The sequence below is a fragment of the Ctenocephalides felis genome, unplaced genomic scaffold (assembly GCF_003426905.1).
Source record: "Ctenocephalides felis isolate EL2017-DRISC unplaced genomic scaffold, ASM342690v1 CF-g0.4_SCAFFOLD_01886, whole genome shotgun sequence".
In the NCBI taxonomy this organism is placed as follows: domain Eukaryota; kingdom Metazoa; phylum Arthropoda; class Insecta; order Siphonaptera; family Pulicidae; genus Ctenocephalides; species Ctenocephalides felis.
In genome coordinates, this window is record NW_020538040.1 from 80,606,753 (window position 1) to 80,627,589 (window position 20,837).

General features: G+C 28.8%; 2 protein-coding genes across 4 annotated transcripts in view; one reads left to right on the forward strand and one right to left on the reverse strand.

The window, feature by feature from the left end:
* The window catches only part of LOC113377127 (microtubule-associated serine/threonine-protein kinase 3), a 31,862-nt gene extending 21,095 nt beyond the window's left edge, over positions 1–10,767 (forward strand). For all 3 annotated transcript variants that reach the window (XM_026617333.1, XM_026617334.1, XM_026617335.1), the window contains exons 10-17: positions 1,127–1,354; positions 1,555–1,742; positions 3,960–4,129; positions 4,425–4,615; positions 4,959–5,179; positions 5,711–5,831; positions 6,761–6,969; positions 9,408–10,767. In XM_026617333.1, the coding sequence (XP_026473118.1) occupies positions 1,127–1,354; positions 1,555–1,742; positions 3,960–4,129; positions 4,425–4,615; positions 4,959–5,179; positions 5,711–5,831; positions 6,761–6,969; positions 9,408–10,466 (2,387 nt within the window). In that variant the 3' untranslated portion in view covers positions 10,467–10,767. The remainder of the gene's footprint in view (positions 1–1,126; positions 1,355–1,554; positions 1,743–3,959; positions 4,130–4,424; positions 4,616–4,958; positions 5,180–5,710; positions 5,832–6,760; positions 6,970–9,407) is intronic.
* Positions 10,768–15,308: 4,541 nt separating this feature from the next.
* LOC113375430 (prisilkin-39-like) lies at positions 15,309–16,863 on the reverse strand. The gene is made up of 3 exons (XM_026615370.1): positions 16,772–16,863; positions 15,973–16,362; positions 15,309–15,438 (listed from the first exon to the last, which is right to left on the reverse strand). The coding sequence occupies exons 1-3, from the start codon at positions 16,861–16,863 to the stop codon at positions 15,309–15,311; spliced, it is 612 nt and encodes a 203-aa protein (XP_026471155.1).
* Positions 16,864–20,837: the final 3,974 nt, after the last annotated feature.

A 20,837-nucleotide genomic window follows, 5' to 3' on the forward strand; every position in this document is an offset into this window, starting at 1 on the left:
TTGAGGCAAGTTACATGAACTTCCCGATATGTGAAAATAATCGACTTAATCAATAAAAAATAAATTAATTTGAGTGATTTAAAGTATTCCGAGTGGATTTATCACACAGATTTGAAAACAAACATGTTAACTTAGAGTATTTTTTAAAAGCAAATTTTCAAAAATTAATAATTTTTATAATTGAACCAGTTTTCTTAGAACTTTATTGGTTTAGTATGTTCATTAAGACCAATTACTCTATCGTTATACCAAGTAAATCGTCTAATTTTAATTTTAACAAACACCAAACTACTCATTTTCTCAAACTTTGATGAATTTTTAAAATTAAACTACTTGTTGTAAGGCCGTTATATTTCAGTAAGTTATATAAAACCATGATATATATCGACAAAAAAAGTTCCATAAAAATTGTCTTAAATTTTTTTTCAACAGTTAATTACAAGAAAACGACTCAACAGATTTTCACCTAAAACTAATCAGTATCATTCCCAACTAATAGCTTTCGAACTGTTTTTGATTTTTTTGAAATCGATTTGGTAGTGTGAGCTTCAATGCGGACGAAAAGTTTATCACTTTTTTTCAAAATACAAAGAAACGGCTCGGCCGATCGTCACACAAAACTGACAATCAATAGTTCTCATCGAGATACCTCAAATGTTTTTGAGAAAAGATTTACGGCAAAAACTCTATCGAACAAACCGCCTAAATGTGCGGTAGGTAAATGCCTACCGCACAGTCACTAACAATAAGAATATTTTGGCATATGAAATGAATTTTGTTTATTATAATTAACAGAAACATAGGCAAAAAAGATTGCATTAATAAAATCACAATAATGTGCCGAAACTTTTGTACAGTAGTAAGATCATAAGGAGAAATAATCTTTAATATTATGGCATATTAGGACACATTTTAATATAAGTGGTAAACCTTTAAACGAGTTAATTCGCAAATATGACTATATTTGAAGTAACCAAAAGCATAATTAATATACATTCAACAATTCTAAAACATGTTCATTTTTTTCAGACCACTAAAAGTAGTAAAATAATGATATTTATGTAAAACTATTTGATACATTTTATTGGACAAACTTCTGATATATTTATTTGGATTGTTTTTTAAGATGATATTGAGTGGCCCGATAATGATGACTGGCCAATACAAGCAGAAGCCAAAAATATTATAACAGCACTGCTGCAGCAAAGTCCACGTGAACGCCTCGGATCAGCGGGACCTCAAGAAGTTAAAGAGCATGTGTACTTTGCTGGTGTTGATTGGAATTCTCTGCTTCGACAAAAGGCTGAATTTGTTCCTCAACTGGAAAATGAGGATGACACCAGCTATTTTGATAGTAAGTTTATTTCCTAAGTTCATATAGTAAATGAAATTAATGCAAATTTATTACAAGGATAATACTTTTGTTAAAAGTTTTAGAAGCATTATCTTGAGTATATATTGAGTTTACATATTTTTGCTTTTTTTAATTTACATATTTTGCTTATGTTTTTTTAAATTGTGTTTAAATAATCAAAATTCTTATTTTATTTAAAGCTCGAGTTGACAGATACAATCATGAGATTGCTGGGGACGACACTGATGATACAGATGATTCAAAACTGTTTGGTTCATTTTCATCATGTTCTCCACAGTACAGAAAAGTTCAAAGTAATCGATTAAGTCACACTGAGACTGAACCTAGCGAAGGAAAAAAATCATTTGTTACTTCTGGTTTGAAGAAGGTATGATATTAACCACTTAATGATTGGTTTTTTTTTTGTGAAAAGTGATCTAAAAAAGCAGGTTTTTTTATTTCGGATTTTAAAAGTTCAATTGATGTAATATGTGTTTCTGGTAACATTTTCTTTTCAACAACTTTATTTTTGTTTAAAATTAACAATATATATTACATTACTGATGACTGTTTTGATGTTTTTTGGACTACCTTTATTTTTTATGCCTGAATTATTGTTATATAATAAGAATAAGTAATACGAAATTTTTATTTAATAACTTCTAAATTTTAATACTATTTATTTATCTAAGAATAATTTAAAAAATGTTTAAACAAATAGTATTACTTACTTAAAAAATTCAAGAATAAAAAGTATTACTTATTTATTTATATTATAATAATAAAAAAATATTTTTTGTATGATAGATTTGTATGATAGATAGTATGATAGATTTCGAAACATTCTTCCACTGCCTGCTGCTGGTATAGTTTTGAAAAAAATTACATTTTGCCAATCTCAGCGGATTCAAAGTGTTGCTTGATCACCTTTTAACAAAAAATTTTCTGCATTATGTTTTTCAATGTGTTCGATAAATACCACCAGTGGTATAATTATTAATTATTAACCCTTTCCACTCGTACATTGCTACTTTACAACCGTTTTTGCCAGGATCAGAGTCGAAAGAGTTAAAAACTGATAACAATCGAAATAATTCATCAGAACAGTAAAAATTATCGATAATTATCTTTCATTTACCAATGCTTTCATCAAATTTATAATAATTTGTTAAGATATTAGCAGATTAGTATATTTACAATTTATTATTTACAATTTTATCCTCTCTCGTATATATTGGTATATTACAAATATACAAGTTTAGTTAAGTTCTACAAGTTTTTGATTCGCACAAGAAATAACTTTTTATACAAAATCCTGTACATTTCATTACTCATGAAATGCAAGTAATTTTTGATCTACTTGTAACACCTATTGGACATTAATTCAGAAAAAAATGGAGGTGCAATAATGGGGTTTTTCAACCACCACATGTTTTTTTCTGACTCGTATATAATACTCATCAATATATTGCATTGTATTTGTTTACTCTACAATTTTTCTTACCAATTAGTCGCGGAAAAAATAATTAAAAATTTTTTGAGGGGTTGTTAACAATGTGACATTTGTACTCATATCAAATTCAATTTCATCCCCGAATTCAAATTGTCTTTCTGATTTCGAACTAATAATCGGTTATGTAGAAATCCTTCCTGAACTACATAAATTCATCTTCTCAAAATTGCGATTTCTTGATAATAAAGCATATATATAGTAACATATAAATTATTCAAGAATATATGTGTAATGGAAATAATTGAGATATATACTTAACAATTTCTGGGAAATAAAACTAAATTCAGCAATATATAATTAGAGCAAATGTGCGTGTAAAACTATGAAAGTTAAAAACAAAATAGATGGATTCTTGTCTAATTAGATGATACAATCCAGTGTAATGATCAATTGATTCCTATCGAAAATAACACAAACATATAACAATAACATGTCCCTTGACGAATATTCAGAAATTTTTATTTACATGTTTATTTCTAATCTCAAAAGTCGTTAAAGATTAATCTATTATATATACAATTATTAATTGATCTGTACTTATCATATCTAAACTAAACATATCCCAATAACGAGCCATCGTAAGCCTTTTATCGCATAAAACAAACATTAACTTTGGCGAGCAGCGCTCTTGTTAGCCCGCTAGGATACGTTACTTAGGCGCGAGTAGTGTTCGTGCGTGACCTTAAGTGGTTAATTGCTAAAACTGTTTTTTGAATATTATATATTTTTTTAACTATTGATTTTTTTTTTATTAATTTTATAATAATATTGTCAGGAGTATTTCATATAATCCGAGTGATTCGAAACATATTTTAGGATTAAAATAAATATTATTGTTATAAATTAATTTTAATAAATTTAAAACTGTTAATGCAAATAATAAATTATGATTTTCTTTTCAAAACAAAAAAAAATCGAAACAGCTTCAACCATTTATCGTTGTAAACATTTTAAAGCTATAGCATATACAAAATTAATTGTGTCAACATTTCCGATGAACGCAATATGAAAAATTGTTTTAATTGATATGAAATATCAATAACTACTTAAATAACTCAATGTGTGATACGAATTTTATGAATACATTTCTAGCTGCAAGCTGATCTCAACCAATTATCGTGCGCTTCAAATAAGACAACAAGTACGCCAGAGTCTTCTCAAACAGACAGTGACGACGTGTCGCCCCAGATTCAAAGAAGGCGGCGACATACGCGTGACGCCTTGCCTCGATTCTCGGTTTCCGTGGAAGACGAGCATAGCTGGTAATTTATTTAAAACTCCCATTAAGAGATGATTTTTTCTATATTGCAATAACTAAAGAGAATTATTATAGATTGGAAAATGTAAGCAATCTACTCAGTTACATTCACTTCATAATCTGAAACACAGTAAAGTGATTTTGAACATTAATATATTGAAGAGCTTACACTATCAAGTAGCTCTGACAAAATGTAAATGGATTAAACTTTGACAAATTGAAAACAATTAACATTGAATGTCAAAGTTACTCAATAAGAATTTAAAAACTATATTATAATATGCTTTAAAATTTGGCAGTGACACTGGTACATCATCATCAGAAAATACTAGAGAACTTTCTCCGGTGTCCTTAAATAGTAGTGGTCTCGGTGCTAGTCGACTTAAGGCTCCATCGTTGAATCTTCAAATTCTACCTACAAGTAAACACAAGTCGCGCGCTGTAGTCAAAAGTGCCTCAGCTTTAGGCTTATCACTTATAATACCTTCAGGTATATATAAATTATGCAGGGTATATATAAATATATGTATGTGTGTGTGACTTAAAGATTATGTTCAGATGCAATTATTGTTCATAATACCAATATGTAGCTTTCTCATAGATTATTGTGTTAGAACAAAAAACAATGATTTGGAAAGAGAAAAAAAGAATATATATATTTATATATATATACATATATATACATACATACATACATAAAAAAGTAGAATTTAGTAATAAAATTTTCTACTTTATAAAATTTAATATCTTTTTCATTAGTTATCTTACACATGCAACTTGCTGTTTGATTGACTATAGTCTGGCTTATATGCATTGAATATTTTACATTATAGATAGTAGTTCATGTGTGGAGATACAGTCGCCAGGCGGTGGTGGTTCTAGTACTGCAAGTTCCCGTGACAACTCGCCTTGTCGGGAGCTGTCACCATTAGTCACAAACTTGAAACCTCCGATCATCATCAGGCGTGGTCCAAAAGGATTTGGCTTCACTGTACACACTATTCGCGTATATTATGGCGATACAGATTTCTACACTATGCATCATTTAGTCATGGTATGGTAAACATTTTTCTTCATATCAGCTATGATTTTACACAATTACTAATTGTGTTTCAATTTTCAAGTAATTCATTTTTTTAGATAATATTAATCTATAATAACAGACAAATAATTCAATTAATTTTTAGCTAATTAGAAATACATGTTTTGCATTATATATAAATAGTTTTTATTTTTTACAAAACAAGTTAAGTAATTTATACTTCAAGTGCGAATGCAATAAATTTCAAATAAAGCAAATAGGTTTCTCTTGATTTGATTTTGGTCTGTTCTTCAAGTGAAAAAAGTGAACCAGTAATTCTTGGCAGTAGCAATTTATTAGTTGCCCGTTCTTTAAAGTGCAGATTTATTCTTATGTGTTTTTATGCTTAGATTAGATTTATAAAGGGGTGATAGTATTGAAAAGCTTTACTTTTTACTTTAATACATATTTATATAATTTGTTGTACTTTATATTTGATGTAAATGATGTAATTTTTTCATAAAATCCATGAATTTTATTACATTTATTTTGTATATCATATAGGCTGTTGATGAAGGTAGTCCGGCATTCGAAGCAGGGTTGCGACCAGCTGACCTAATTACACATATTAATGGGGAAGCTGTTCAAGGCCTTTATCACACTCAAGTTTTACAACTATTATTAGGTAGTAATAACAATAATAACCTATACTAATATTTACCGTTTACCTAAAAATAATAATTATTGTTTTTTGTAAATTACTCTTCACACCAAAATGCATATACATTTTTTTTTCTAGCTCCTATATTATTTTAATTTCTGGCTCATCTCAGCTGTTTTTTTGGCAATAATAATTTAGACATTTTATTTTTTTTATTCATAATCATGAATTTCTTATACATATTCTAATATTTAGTCTAGACTCATAAGTAAATTGAGTTTTTTGGCAGATGACAGCCAAAAAATGTCTCAAATATTTTCAATGTCAAACAATGACATGTAGTTTTTTGCAATTTTTTCCATTTATTTCTACAATATTACTATATATTTATAATCACATACATTCTAAAAAATTCCTTTAAGAAACTTCAGGAAGATTTATCAAAATTTAAATAATCGTTTAGTAGGATTATATTTTTACATACATCATTACAGAAGAATTTTATATATGAGATATGTAAGATTTATTTATTATTTTAGTGTAATTTTTATATTTAGATAGCATAGATTTAGAAGGATTATTCACATTATAATCAGTGTAGTATCTCAGCACCGGCTGATTTAAAGATGGAAGGGATTCAAAGATGGTATCTCTTAAAAAAAATTATAATTGTTAAATAGGAGAAAGTTTCAAATAATTTACATGTTTTTTTAGGACATTTACAATACATAGTAAATAGTGTGCATTATATTCTTATAACATTTAATTAAGATGATTAAGATTAATGACTTAATTAAGATTATGCTAACATTTTTTTATGAAAATATATATCATTTAATTACTAAAAATTATCATAAAAATTATATCTATATAAGTATGTGTTTATCAGTAAAAACAATTCATTATTTTCATATTTAAAGTACTCGTCATTTAATTACTTATATTAATTACAGGAGGTGTAGAACATGTCAGTTTGAGAGCTACTCCTTTAGAGCATACTAGTATTCAGAGTGGTGGTCGTAAGCGCGAATTATGGCAAAGCAAGCTAGCGCGGAGGAATTTACATAGGCAAAGGAAACCGAAACGAGATACTGATAAGAGAAGAAAATCATCATTATTTAGAAAAATTAGCAGCAAAAGAGCTAGTGTGGAAATGCAGCAAGTAAGCTAGAAATATTAACAAGTGTTGCCAAACTTTTTTTTATATACTCAATAATTTTAATATTTTATTTATAGTAATCACTAAATAAACAGAAAAATTTTTTAAATAAAAATGCAAAATCGACCAACATCCAAATGAACTGATAGTGAGTCTTTACAACACCATGTACAATATAAGACTAAAAAGAACTCATTTAATAGATTTAACACTTTAATTGCTAATAAGTTGTTACCATATTATCCAAGATAGGTGTGTGTGTATGTATGTGTATGTGTAGCCTGTGTATGTATGTATGTGTATGTATGCATGTATGTAACATCCAAATATGAATGTATATGTATAACATCTAAATATGTATGTGTATGTATGTATGTGTATGCGTAGTGTGTGTATGAATGTGTATGTATGTATGTGTATGTGTAAGTTGTTGTACCATATTATCCATGATAGGTGTGTGTATGTATGTGTATGTATGTGTATGTATGTGTAGTTGTACCATATTATCTATGATAGGTGTGTGTATGTATGTGTATGTGTAGTCTGTGTAATGTACTGTATTCATAATTGTATGCATATATTAGTTTTTTTTATAATACCCATACTAAATTCACACATAATTTAGTACATTAATGAAAATAAACCACTGGATTTTTTTTTTTAAATTACTCAATGTCTTTCTATAAAGACAGATTGTAATTCATTTGAAAATTAAAAAAAAAAACTAATATACTATGGAAAAACTGGATGTACGTGTGTATGTGTGGATACAAATTTTTGTCAAACCGTTTCGGAAATTCGGGGCAAAAAAAGAAGAAAACGGAAATTTAGTGCTTGCGAGAAAGGAGCAGATTAGATCGATACAAGAGATATTTCATTTGTATTGATAGAATGACTAATTAATTAAATTTTTGGTAAGGCAAATCCAGCGATTTCAGAGATCCAAAAAAGAAATTTAAAAACACCCATTTGACAGTCAAAAATGATCGTTAGACATAGTTGTATTTTTTTTTTTTTTATCGAGATGTTCAACCGGTGGACAGCGATGCAGCGCTATTGCGCTTTGATATTTTGTCTATAAAATAGATACGCCGTGCGGTCGCGCTGTCATGTTAGTGAGCAGAGTGCAAAAATGGTCATACAGTTTGAGCATTTTGCTTATGTTGACGATGTCAAGAAAAGATAAGTTTTTGGGGAAGGCGGACTTCAGTGGTTTAAAAATTTTGAAAAAAAATTAAAATTAAAAAAAAAACTCAATTTTTTTTAAGTCAATATTTTCCAAAAACTTTAAAGCCTTCTAAAATTTTAAATCACGGTACGGAAAGTTTCGGCAATTTACCTTAAGCATAATGCCATTTACCAATAGTTATTTTTTTGTTTAAGATTAAATGTTTCAATACTAATTGTATTACATTGATATTTAAATCATAGCTGAACTATGTGCTTTAATATCTTATAAACATATAGCTGTGCCCGATCACTCGTTGCTGTGTTATACATATAATTGAAAATCTTAACAAAAATGCCGTTATATTACATTAAATGGTGGAAAATAGCAAATGTTAGTTGGTGGTTGAGCTGTATTACAAGCATCAGCAAACTTTTTTGGTTTATGTGCTCTATGTAAAATTAGTTGTCAAAATAAGTTTTATTTTTAATTTATTACAAAATATGAAAAAATTAATTACATCTATTTTCAATCTCGATTTATAAAAAAGAATAATAAAAAAAGTTGATCCAAGGTATTAAAAAAAGTAATTTGTAACAAAATAATGTTCAGTAAAATTTCCAGTAAATTTATCATTGTAAAAATGTTTTTTTTTTATTTTCAAAAATTTGTCTCATTGCGGGTTAAAAAGGGGCAGCCAGATGGCAAAAGGATCAATTATTTTAATTTTAACTTTAAAGAGGTTTCACGGAATAATAATTACATGAGATTTAATCAATGCGATGCAGCTTAATTATTAGGTTGAACAATAAATGTAAAAATAATATTCTAAATATATATTGTTAAACATAATGATTGAAAATCTTACATAAATATAAACTTGTAAAATTAAGAAAATTGTTCCAATGCATTGAGAAATAAGTGTTAATGTTGCACAAGCTTTGATGAAATTATTTCTATTTCAATGTAAAATTGAGCTTCTTCATAAGCTCAAAACTTCTCAATCGAAATTCAGTCAAATGCGTTCACGCGTTCAATTAAATCGAGATGAAAAATGATGTAAATACTATGATAATTGTTGCGAAATAGGAGATTGTGGTAAGATTATTCCAAAAAAAATATGCTAGAACCTGTCCAGCGATATGCCGAACAGTTTCCCAAATTTTTACGGCGATTGGATGTATGGTTTATGAATGCATAGGACATTGACTCACAGTCATTCATTTAGTTTTATATATATAGATTATATATAGATTTAATTTTATTAATTTAGATTGCCGCTGCAATATCATCGCCGACTATGGTTACTCCAAGTCGAAGTTTCCAAGCATTTCCTCGTCAGGAAGTACCGATTGGAAGTTCGTATTCCCCAGTGAATCGAATCAGCTTATCATCTAACGATTTATATATACAACCATCTCCCTGTAACTCGCCCCAATCGAGTTCTCCCAGCTCGTCAACTCCTAACACGCCTACGGCAGGCAGCGGTACCGGTGGCATAGGAGGCTCGCAACACTATCAAAGGCCCTCAACGTTGCACGGATTGAAGCATAAATTGCATACAAATGGGTGTAATAAATCCTTGCATTCCGGAGTTACAGGATCAGGTCCCAGTCGCAGAAAATCCGTTGGCCATATACCATTGTCGCCATTGGCACGTACACCTTCTCCTTCTCCACTGCCCGCATCGCCTACTCGTTCACCTAGTCCGCTAGCGTTTCCTGTTGGTCATCAGCCCGGAAGTAGTAACACAACTCAATCCTACAGTCCGGGTGGTCCAGGAGGTATTTCAAACACTGCAACTACTTCGAAAAAAAGTTTTGTCCGTCCAAAGAGCGCAGAGCCGGGCTCGCCGTTACTTCGCAGAGCTTTGTCGCCCGATCGATTGCATCCGCGAAGCGCAGAGAATAAATGCACTCAAATATCGCCTTTATGTTCAACCCAGGCTACAAGTAATAAAACTGTTAAAACTACCCCTAGCATTTGGCGCTGTTCAACTCAAGAACGGGAGAAGGAAGAAAACGATCAAAACCACGAAGAAACCGTATTGGAGAACTCGACCTTACATTCATCATCGACCATAAGCTCAGCGCCTGCTACAAATGTCTTATCAAATGCTTCTAATATTTTACCAAATGTTCCAACGAGTACAAATACAATTCAAGGATCTGCTAATTTTGATGGTCGGTTGTCTTTAAATTTACCAGGTCCAAGTGAACTTCTACCTAGAATTGCTGAAGAAAAAGATTCTCCAACAGGAAATCAAGAAGCAGTAAATAATGCTAATACTGCAAATATCGTGCCTGTCACTTCTCACCACACAAGCGTATGAAAATCAGTTTTTGATATGGGAATTCAGAACTAAGACTAAGTAAATAATGTCACATTAAGACAACTTGAATATTTCTAATTTTATCTAATATGCCTAATATCATTTTTATTCAAATTGCTCAGGGCATACATAATAATGCTGGTCCCAGACTGACTTTAAAGTCTTTTTCTAGAAAATTTAACTGTTTGTTAACTTTGAATTGTAAATATTATTATCTTATTAGTGTACATTTTATAATTATTGCTGTGATATTTGAGAACACAATTATTATTACATATATTCTTAACTTTGTATGCACATACTTAGGCACACATATTTGACTGTATATATGTAAATATGTGTAACTTATATATATATATATATATATATATATATATATATATATATATAATATAAATCCATTTGTAATATGCAAGTGTGATTGTATGTTTGTGTTGTTAATGTGTATATGTTTAATTCATAAATAGGTTTAGCAAAAGTAACTCACATATAAAGATTACATAGTTGTTATTATTAAACAGTGCACTAAAATTATGTTAGGCATCATAATTAAATATGAATACATGGTTTTTAAACTAATACATTGAGCTAGAGGCAAATTGTATTTAAAAATGTCAAAATTTAATTATTCAACTATTTTATTTATTTTTATGAGCGGCTTTTGAATGTCGTATGTTATTGTTATTGATAAAATACACGGTTTTAATTAGTCTAAGTTAGCATAAGCCTAATCATCATAAATCATGAGTTGAAAGAGTTGTACTATCACAAAGCTGAATTTTATCATGATATTTGTTATTTGTTCATCATGACAATTAACATTATTTTATATTATATTGCTTTAAATACATATTTTTCTTAAAACAGTAAACTCATTTAACCTTTAGCTATGATTAATAAAATATATTCAAATAGGTTTAGTTTTAGTATAATTAGACCTATCTTTGCTTTTACTAAATCTTATATTGTTGAATTATAAATATTTATTATAATGTATTAAACAAGTAGTATTGTGATGGAACAATTCTACGTGGTAAAAAATCTTTTTTATTACAGTCACAATGTGTTATTAGACATCCCTAAAAACTATTTTTACTAATTTATTTTGGATTTCTATCTGATAAATTATTTATTATAGCATTATGGTTGATGAGGAGTAAATGGGCAATATATGTATGTATGTATGTATATATATATATATATATATATATATATATATATATTATAAGTATTTGTGGATATATAGATTTATATGCCAACCTAGGCAAGAAAGTATTTTTTGTTTTGTAGTGTGAAACTAATTGTTTTATAGAGATAATAAACTTTAATCGATTGTATATATATTTTCCAATTTGTTCATATTTTCCCATATTTCTAACCACTTTATGACTGCATGCTAATTGAATTCACAGGGCATCATCATTAGTGAATGCTTTATCATGTACAAAATTTTGAGAGTTGAAAATAATTGGTCAGATAGCACCAAATCAGGACAGTATGGGGCATTCTGCATCTAGTTCCGACGTCTAGTGCAGTAACTTTCTAGGAATTGACAGCAAACATTCATTTTTGTGTTGCGCTTAAGTGAGGTTTTTCAGACTTTCCGATCTTATTAGTTTGAGAAAGCTTGAAATGAATAAGCTTAAATACCGAGCTTCTTAGTTCAAGAAGACACGAAGTGAATATATGTGATATATATATGTGTGTAGATGAAGGTTTATGACTTACGCGTGAAGAGAAAATACAGAGAACTGAAATGAAAGTCACAGGTTCAGGAAGCACGGAAGCAGAAGTTTGGAGAGAAAAATACATAAAATCGAACATAAAGTGATTAGTGATCATTAATTAATGGTAATGAAACGGTAATGGGAATAATCAACAAGGGAGGGGAAGAAAATACTTGACTATGTGGTGCTATCATACTATGGACCTGCCTTTGGGCAGACTACTAATTATTATTATTACATATGAAGTGAATAGAAATCCATTATTTTTTCAATGGACGGCTTTAATTATCTGTATTTCGCGTTGTCTGATCGGGTGTTATTAAGTGGCGTTAAAAAGATGAGACTTAATACTAAAATAAACGTTAACTCAGTTTTGTTTGAGTGCGCATCAAATATAGATACTAGCAAAGATATTTAACTATATTTAATAGCCTTTGTTGGATAAAGTCGAAAAGAAAAGCCAGGCGATTGAAAATGTGAATAGTCTTTATGGTTCTGAGCAGGACCGGTGCTAGCCAGGCGATTGAAAATGTGAATAGTCTTTATGGTGATAGGCGCCCGCATGCCATTTTTGTTCTCTCGTTAAGTAGTTCAAAAAAAAATTTTTTTGTTGTTTTTTTTTGTTATGTAAAGTATCAAAAACAATGATTTTTTGCGGTTTTTGTATGGTGCATCAATGTTCTAAAGTTTGTGGGGTCGGTCATGCAATTGGACGCAATTGGACGCGATTGGACTCTAGATGGGCCAAAACGGATTTTTCAAAATTTAACCTTTATCTTTGGGTCAATGCACGTGACATCAAAATTCATTTTAGAGGTATGGTTTCTTCAGCAAAGTATCTTACTTTGATCCATAGCATCTGAAAATCATATGTGCCTAAGTGACCTTTAAATCGAGTCGTTCTAAATATATATATATATATATATATATATATATATATATATATATATATATATATATATATATATACATAAACATAAAAATATACATACATGCGTTACATACTGCGCATTGGATATGTGTGTACTATTTAGCCTTGTCAAGCTTTTTCTGAATTAATGTTTTCATAGCTGATTCCATTTTTATGCAATGTAAATACATATCTTTATACAAATATAAGTAAATTAGAAAATTATAAAAGAACGTATTTGTCATATGGTTTATTTAGTTAGTTTACTAATCATTGGATTTAATTTTAGGGTGCCATATGGAAGGGCTTAGGCTGAACCTATTCAACATAATTTGTTGATGCTGCAAAAATGCAATAAGTCGCAATCATTAATGATATATCTTATATGTCCGACCTGTTAATTGGTAATTCATTAATGAAAGAATGCAAAAATACAAGGTAAGCTCTTAAATTTAGAGTCTAAATTGATATTACTTATTTCACTATACTGAATAGACCTAGGTTTGTGTACTAAACGTTTTTAACTTTCCGAAGGAGAAGCTTATATTTTTGCCGGAAAATCCGATTTCCTAGTTTTGTTTTCTTGACGTTTCAAGTCACTCTCAATCGAATGAGATCAAATTTGGATGATTTTAAGCCAAAGTATGCGTATGTATGCATGTGACCCGATTTTTGACCTCTCATTGACGTTTTCTCAAAAATGGTTGAACCGATTTCAAAAATTTAAAAGCCATTTGATGACTGACAGAGCCGTTTCCTTGATAGTGTAAAAGTTTACGTCCACTTTTTAGCCTACAATCTTGTATGGATTTAAAAAATTCAAATATATAATTCCATTAAGATATTGGTCGGATATCGTTTCATCAGTTTTTGTCAAAAATCTGCCGAGCCATTTTTTTTCGTAATTATTTGTTGAATTTTATTTGACGGTTTTGATGAAACTTGATGAGCATACTAAAATATTATTGGCATACGATAAGCGGTTGAATTATAAAAATTTATCAAAATACCAAGCTTTATACATATGCTGTATTTCGTATGTAGCTACTGATAACAGTTGGCATCCACACAAAAATAAAAAACATTTTTGAACTCGAAATAGATGATATGATATATATTAAACTAATTTAATTCTTACAATTACAGATATTATACGTATGTAACAATGTAACTATCAAAGACATCAATTAGAACATTTGAACATTTTACCTAAATAGCTGAATCGCAATTCTTATTGATTAAGTTTATTATTCACACGTATCGGGAAGTTCATGCGGCATCTTCCCAAATCTTTGGACAAGCCCCAGCGATTTATCTGTAACATGGCTTGGCGGTAAAAGATTTGGAAACAATTAAGAAAAGATTGAAGTTATAAGTTAAGTTTTTGGAGGAGCTTGATGAATTTACGTTTAAAACTGGTTATGAGAATTGCATCAGTCTCAATGGAGATTATGCTGAAAATTGAAGTGTTAAGCCGGAAACTTTTTACCCAGTCTTCGTAGATTTATATCGTACTTCAATAATATATGTTTAAATGAAAATACGGTATTTTGAAGTAATGCCTAGTTTGTCCAAGTAATTGTTCTTTTAAATCATCGGAGGGTGAAGATGTTGATTTTTGTTGGTTTCAATGCACATTCAAAGTTATTTATACTGAAAAACAAACGCATTTATTTATGTTCAATTTTCAAAATATCGGCAAGTGATAATATGGAAAATCTGACAACTCTTTTTAATTCTTATCGAAGTCAAAGTTGCTTATGGAGTTCTTTTTTATCTTGCAATGTATCTTACAAATTTTCGAAAGAAATAATAGTTTGATATTATTACTTAATATTTTGAAAGCTTCACTTCTCTAGGATTAATATAAAACCGTTATAATGTGTACAGTACCGTGTTTGATAATAAGTGAAATACGCTATGTTGGTTATATGAATTTATTTACAGATTGATTCTTATTGTAAATAATTTTTTATATACAAACTTTTTTTTTTCATTTTGTAATCATATTGCTTATAGTTATTATATTTAACATTTGTCACTTAAAGTTGCATTAATCATAATTTTTAAGTTCTGACTGGAACATTTTGCTATATACATTTGAATCGTCTATACGAAGTTGATAAAGCTCTCAATTAGCCGTTTTCAATAACAGTGTTTGAACTTCCAGTATATTTCATCCATGTATTTGGTCAAGAGTTCATTTTACCAGGAATATCTTCTATATGAATTCACGTAGTTATTTGTATACCCCGGATTTAAATTTGATGTATATCCGCTAGTGTATCCAAAACCAGACGTTCCCAAGTTGTTGTAATATCCGTTACTACGACCGCTGTAAAGAAGTTTAAATTTAATGCACGAATATATTATATCAAAATGAGATTAACTTATTTGAATCTATGTTATTAAAATTTGATATTAATAATATATGATGCATCGTAAATAAATATTTTAATGGCATGTACTGCTAATTTTGTATATAAATTATAGTTATTTTCAATACTTTGCAATAACAAATAATTTTACGGTGATTGTGGTTTTGGTATAAATACTAGTATAAAATATTTTCTACAATTACTTTAATACATTTATTTTACTACTTTAATACTTTACTACATTTTTATGTTTAAGGTATTGCTGAAAATTATTATTATGACAGTTTTTTTACAATAACATCAACAATACCACTGCATAAGTAGAGACTCGTTAAACATATATCGTCTACTTATAGGTGAAAATTTGAATACAGAAATGTATACGAAAAGATAGCGCCTTGCATTATCTGTGGAACTGTGAAAGTTTTTCTTTTCGTATATAGTGGCATAGATATTTACTTTTAAAAAATGAAATAGATGAAACATATTACCTGTAACCTGAATAACCATTATATCCAAGACTTCCTACAAAGTTATTTCCATTGTTGTGATAGTATCCTCCGCCATTTGGGTAATGGCCCGTGGTCGATCCAGGATAATAACCCGTTGAGGTACTAGGGTAGAAGCCGGTTGAAGTTCCTGGATAATATCCCGTAGACGTTCCTGGGTAATATCCAGAAGATGATCCGGGATAATATCCGGTTGTTGTGCCAGGATAATATCCGGTTGAGGTGCCTGGGTAATATCCACCAGTTGTACCAAATGAGGGATAACGATTCTGATAGTTGTAGTTGTAGTTGGTATTGGGATAACCATATGTCTGGTGAGGTACGTTACCGAATAAGTCGAAAACTGTAAGAACAAATATTTTCTGAGCGTAACTGGAAGAATGAGTTATGAACGAAATTGTTATTCACACATCACATACACATATGTCATTCATACAAGTTTTATTAAAAATTTATATTATTTTTTCATATTTGAATTGGCAATAAGAATACTTTAGAGGTTAATTTTATTAAGATACCAATTTATAAAAAATGGAATCAATATCGATTGTTGTATAAAAAGTATAGATCAAGATGAAAATATTGTAAAATTTTATAGATAAATTATAAAATAATTTAGTAAACATATTTTACAACTTTTCACAAAATTAATTGGTTCTTAATGTGTGTTGTCGACTCGAGATTAGTAATCAATTTCGAAACCTTCCGAGTTAAAAAGAACAATACGATTTTGTTCGAAAATCATTTTTATAATATTTATGAAAATGATAATTTAATTTACTTACTACGCTCGCTGGAAGCGGTGTTTAAGTCATCTTTGGCAGCTTGTAATTTTGTTTCTTCAGCGAAAACTAAAGCCAAGCTTAAAGTCATGACTAATGCAAGCTAAAAATTTGAAATAAATTAAAAAATATTATTAAAAAATTACAATTCGGAGCTGTTACTTTCGTTAGCAAGGGAAATTTTATATAAAAAGTCTATTCATAAATATAAAAAAATAAACAAAATACCTAAATAGATATAATGCTAGCAAAATTAAATCAGTTAATACCATCCATATCACGAGTTTTTAAACGATATTTGATATTTTATTGTCAATAAATGGCCGTTTCTTGTCTTCACATTTTTAAAACTGTTGGACCTATGCAAAGACTATGCAACTATTCATTTAAATCGCTTAATCCACTCCTTTAAAATATATCGAGATATAAAAAAATCGTTTCCGATTTGTTTGCGTTTCTTCTCATTTATCCTATGAGAGGCAGGTTGTCTGATCTCTGTCCAAAATGAATCACTGCAATTTTTCCAGCCGATATTTTTCAAGCGAATGCTTTTATTTGATTAACAACTGTCTTTTAATTACGAGAAAACGGTACGGAGATCTATACCGAAATTAATAAGCGAGAATCTTAATCAATAACACTTAAACGGTTTTTGAATTTTTACAATCGATTTAGAATTTATCGACAATGTTAACAAAAAATATTAAATTCAACTAATAATTACCGAAAAATCAAATCAAATATCTGCGAAAATGAAAATGAAAGTAAAAAAGCACACTATTACAATTTCACTTTTTAAAAACTTGCTTTTGAAAACGTTTTCAACAAGACTCTTGAATATAATTATTAAAATTAGTTTAACTTTTTTTTAAATGTACATAAGTTTAAGATTCTGATATCCGTACCTTCATTGTTAGACCCATCTTGTTTATTTGTTCGGTGTTGTACCAGCACAAGTAAAATGAGTTACTTGATTTTCGTTTTGTGCAGTCCGCACTTTTATACAAATTCATGTGATGTGTTATCTCCCCATCCCATCTATTGTTTTTTCATCAGTTGGTCAAAAAATTGAGTAATTGTTCTTTTAGTGAACGCGTTTTGTGCCACACCTTCATAGTCAAAGAGCTTTAACATGTTTCAAATAAAACCGAAACTGACTATATTAGTGCATATTATTATCACTATACATTTCAAATATCATTCTGAAATTTTCGAAGCAATTAGAATATTAAAACATGTTTTTTGACAAACTAAAATATTGTAATAGAAGTAGAAATAAATCAGGAAAATTGTAATTTGATGAAACATATATAACAGAGGAAAACATCAATAAATTTAAGGGTTTGACCCAACGAACGAACTTTGTTATTTTAAATTGAAATTCTTTGAAACGGTCAATCTACTCATATTTACTACAACTTGATATAAATAATAATATAGGTTAAAGGGGTTAAACATGATAATTTTTCAAACTATTTTGAAACAAAATGATAAATATTAAAACTATTATGTATATCTCATTTATTTTTGGTGTGACAAAAATATTAAATATTTGAATTACTTAGATTTTGTGGAAATGTTTAGTTTAATATGATAAAAAAATCAATGGAATGACATGAATTGAGAAAAGGTCTGGGCATGTAGGGGAGACTGGGTACGGTAGTGACAGTTGTCATAACAGCTGAAGTATACTGATTTTGAGATAAGGTCTAAAGGGAGAAGATCAAGTATAATTGTTTGAATAAGTTTCCATTATTGCTTTCAGTCAGTGCCTTACATTAACATGATTTGTAAACCCCATTGCTTTTAAAGAGTCAAAAGTTAGTTTTCATGTTCGAATTATTTTAATAAGAACTGTTTATTGTATTTTTTTATTTATATATAGTTTTTTTATTTATATTTAGTTGTAACCTATTCAGATAGTTTACTTTTTCTTGTTATTTTACTGTAAGTTGAACATTAGTAGTTATTTAGCAGCAATTAGTTTTTGATTAAATAATTTAGCTCAGTCATAATGGTTGATTTGTTTTCAGAACTGTGCGTTGGGTACGGTTGTGACAAATTTTGGGGTACGGTTGTGACATATATTTCTTGTTTCTCTTGGGCGAGGATGAAACAGATAAAAAACAATCTAACTTAACTAAGACAAAATACGAAAGAGATAGGAAAAATAAAATTCAACATGATAAAAAAAAATTACAGAGAATTCTTAAAAAATTATGTTTTGTTATTATATTATTATATTTCATTCATAAGCTTTATTTAAATTTTTATGTTGTGTTGTGTTACATATTATTATTAACCACAATAAAAGTCGGTTGGTTTTGATTTTGGCGTTAGTACCTATTGTTCTTAACCTATTTTTATGCCTGTCACTACTGTCACAACCGTCCTTCGGATGTGCCACTGGCCCTTTTTTGAATGATTTAATTTAATGGCTAATATATCATATTTAAGGACAGTATTTTAGTATTTTCGCGTCGTTAACAAAATTATGACTGATCAACTCAGTACAACTTCAATTCATGTAATAAATCAATCATGCATTGTGACATAAGAAGAATACAGTGACGAGCTTTTCAAAAAAGTGTTATCAATTATTTTTAGGATTACTAGATTTTATCCTAAAGATTTCACTTTGAAGATATTCAGCTCCCCTTTTATATGCCCGCTCATAATACACATATATAGCACATTAGGAAATTCTATCTCACATACGTAATATGTGCCAATATTATTGTATACAAAAGCGAGAGTACTTTACGTATTTACTAAAAACGAGCCGCAATGTTTAGTTTGTGTTAACCTTCTGAAGATATGACAATTGATGTTTTTATTGTATCCTTTTTTATTGAGAAATATATCAAGCAATAACATTTCAATTATTACCATTAGCTAAACGTAATAAGTATCATCACTGAAAATAAATACAGATTTTTTAAAGTTCTCAGCACAAATGATAAAATGTAAAATCTTATTAGCGTCATGTCTTTACTTGAAAAATAACAAGTTGCTCAAATTGCCTAACAATAAGTCGTACCTCGGCTATATTTCGTCTAATTATAAAATCCGTTAAATAGGATTGGAAAGAAGCCCGACATTGTGAAACTGAAATAATTAAAAAATAATGTTTTTGGAAAGTTTTAACTAATATTTTGGTCGCAGTAGTAAACCTAATATGACAAGAATATGTTTCTAATTTTTATTTTAGTGTTTATTTATATTACTTATTCGACAGTCGTTTAAATAAATTATAAAAAAATTTATTTATTTCTATAATAAAACAAATATAAAAAAACTATTTTCAATATTTTATTTTCTCTATAGATAAAAATTAAAATTTGTTTTCAGAGATATAAACTTTCTCTTACTGTATAGTTTTTTATTTTCATCTTATGTCATTGCTGAACTATATTTTTTTTATAAATTGAAGATTTTGTAAAAAATGATTCTGTTATTTGCTCACCTTGAATAAATTTACGCTATCAATTATTAAAACACTTATTAAAAACAATGATGTCTTTTGTTTTGATATTGCAAACAAACTAGCTTATACACATACAAAATTTAGTTTGTCTCATAAAACATTCAATTCCCATCTGATCTACATGTTTACATCACAGATAAAGATTACTAAAAATGTGTAACTGTAACATACAGTTTGTTGTATTTTGACAGTAAAACAATTAAAATGTTATTGCAGACATAAGCAAGTTATAGTTCAGTGTTTATAATTTCGAGTAAATGCAAAATCAATAAATTTTGTTAAAAAAGATTATTTTCAAAAAGCGTGTAAGATCGAAAAAAAATCCGTAGTTGTTAATTATAGACCAACTAAATGAGGATTTATTGAAAGCCAAAGATATTCTTCTTTCTTCCGCATTAGAGCATTAAGCTCTATAAATATTGTAGCATTATTTCCCTAGGTGGTACGACTTAAACAAGCAATATTGAGTATAAATCAATATGAATAAGGTAAAATAAATTCTGCTTAAATATTATTTAATGATCATTTTTCACACGGTTCGATGAGATAATATGAGGGTTAGATAAGAACTCAAACGG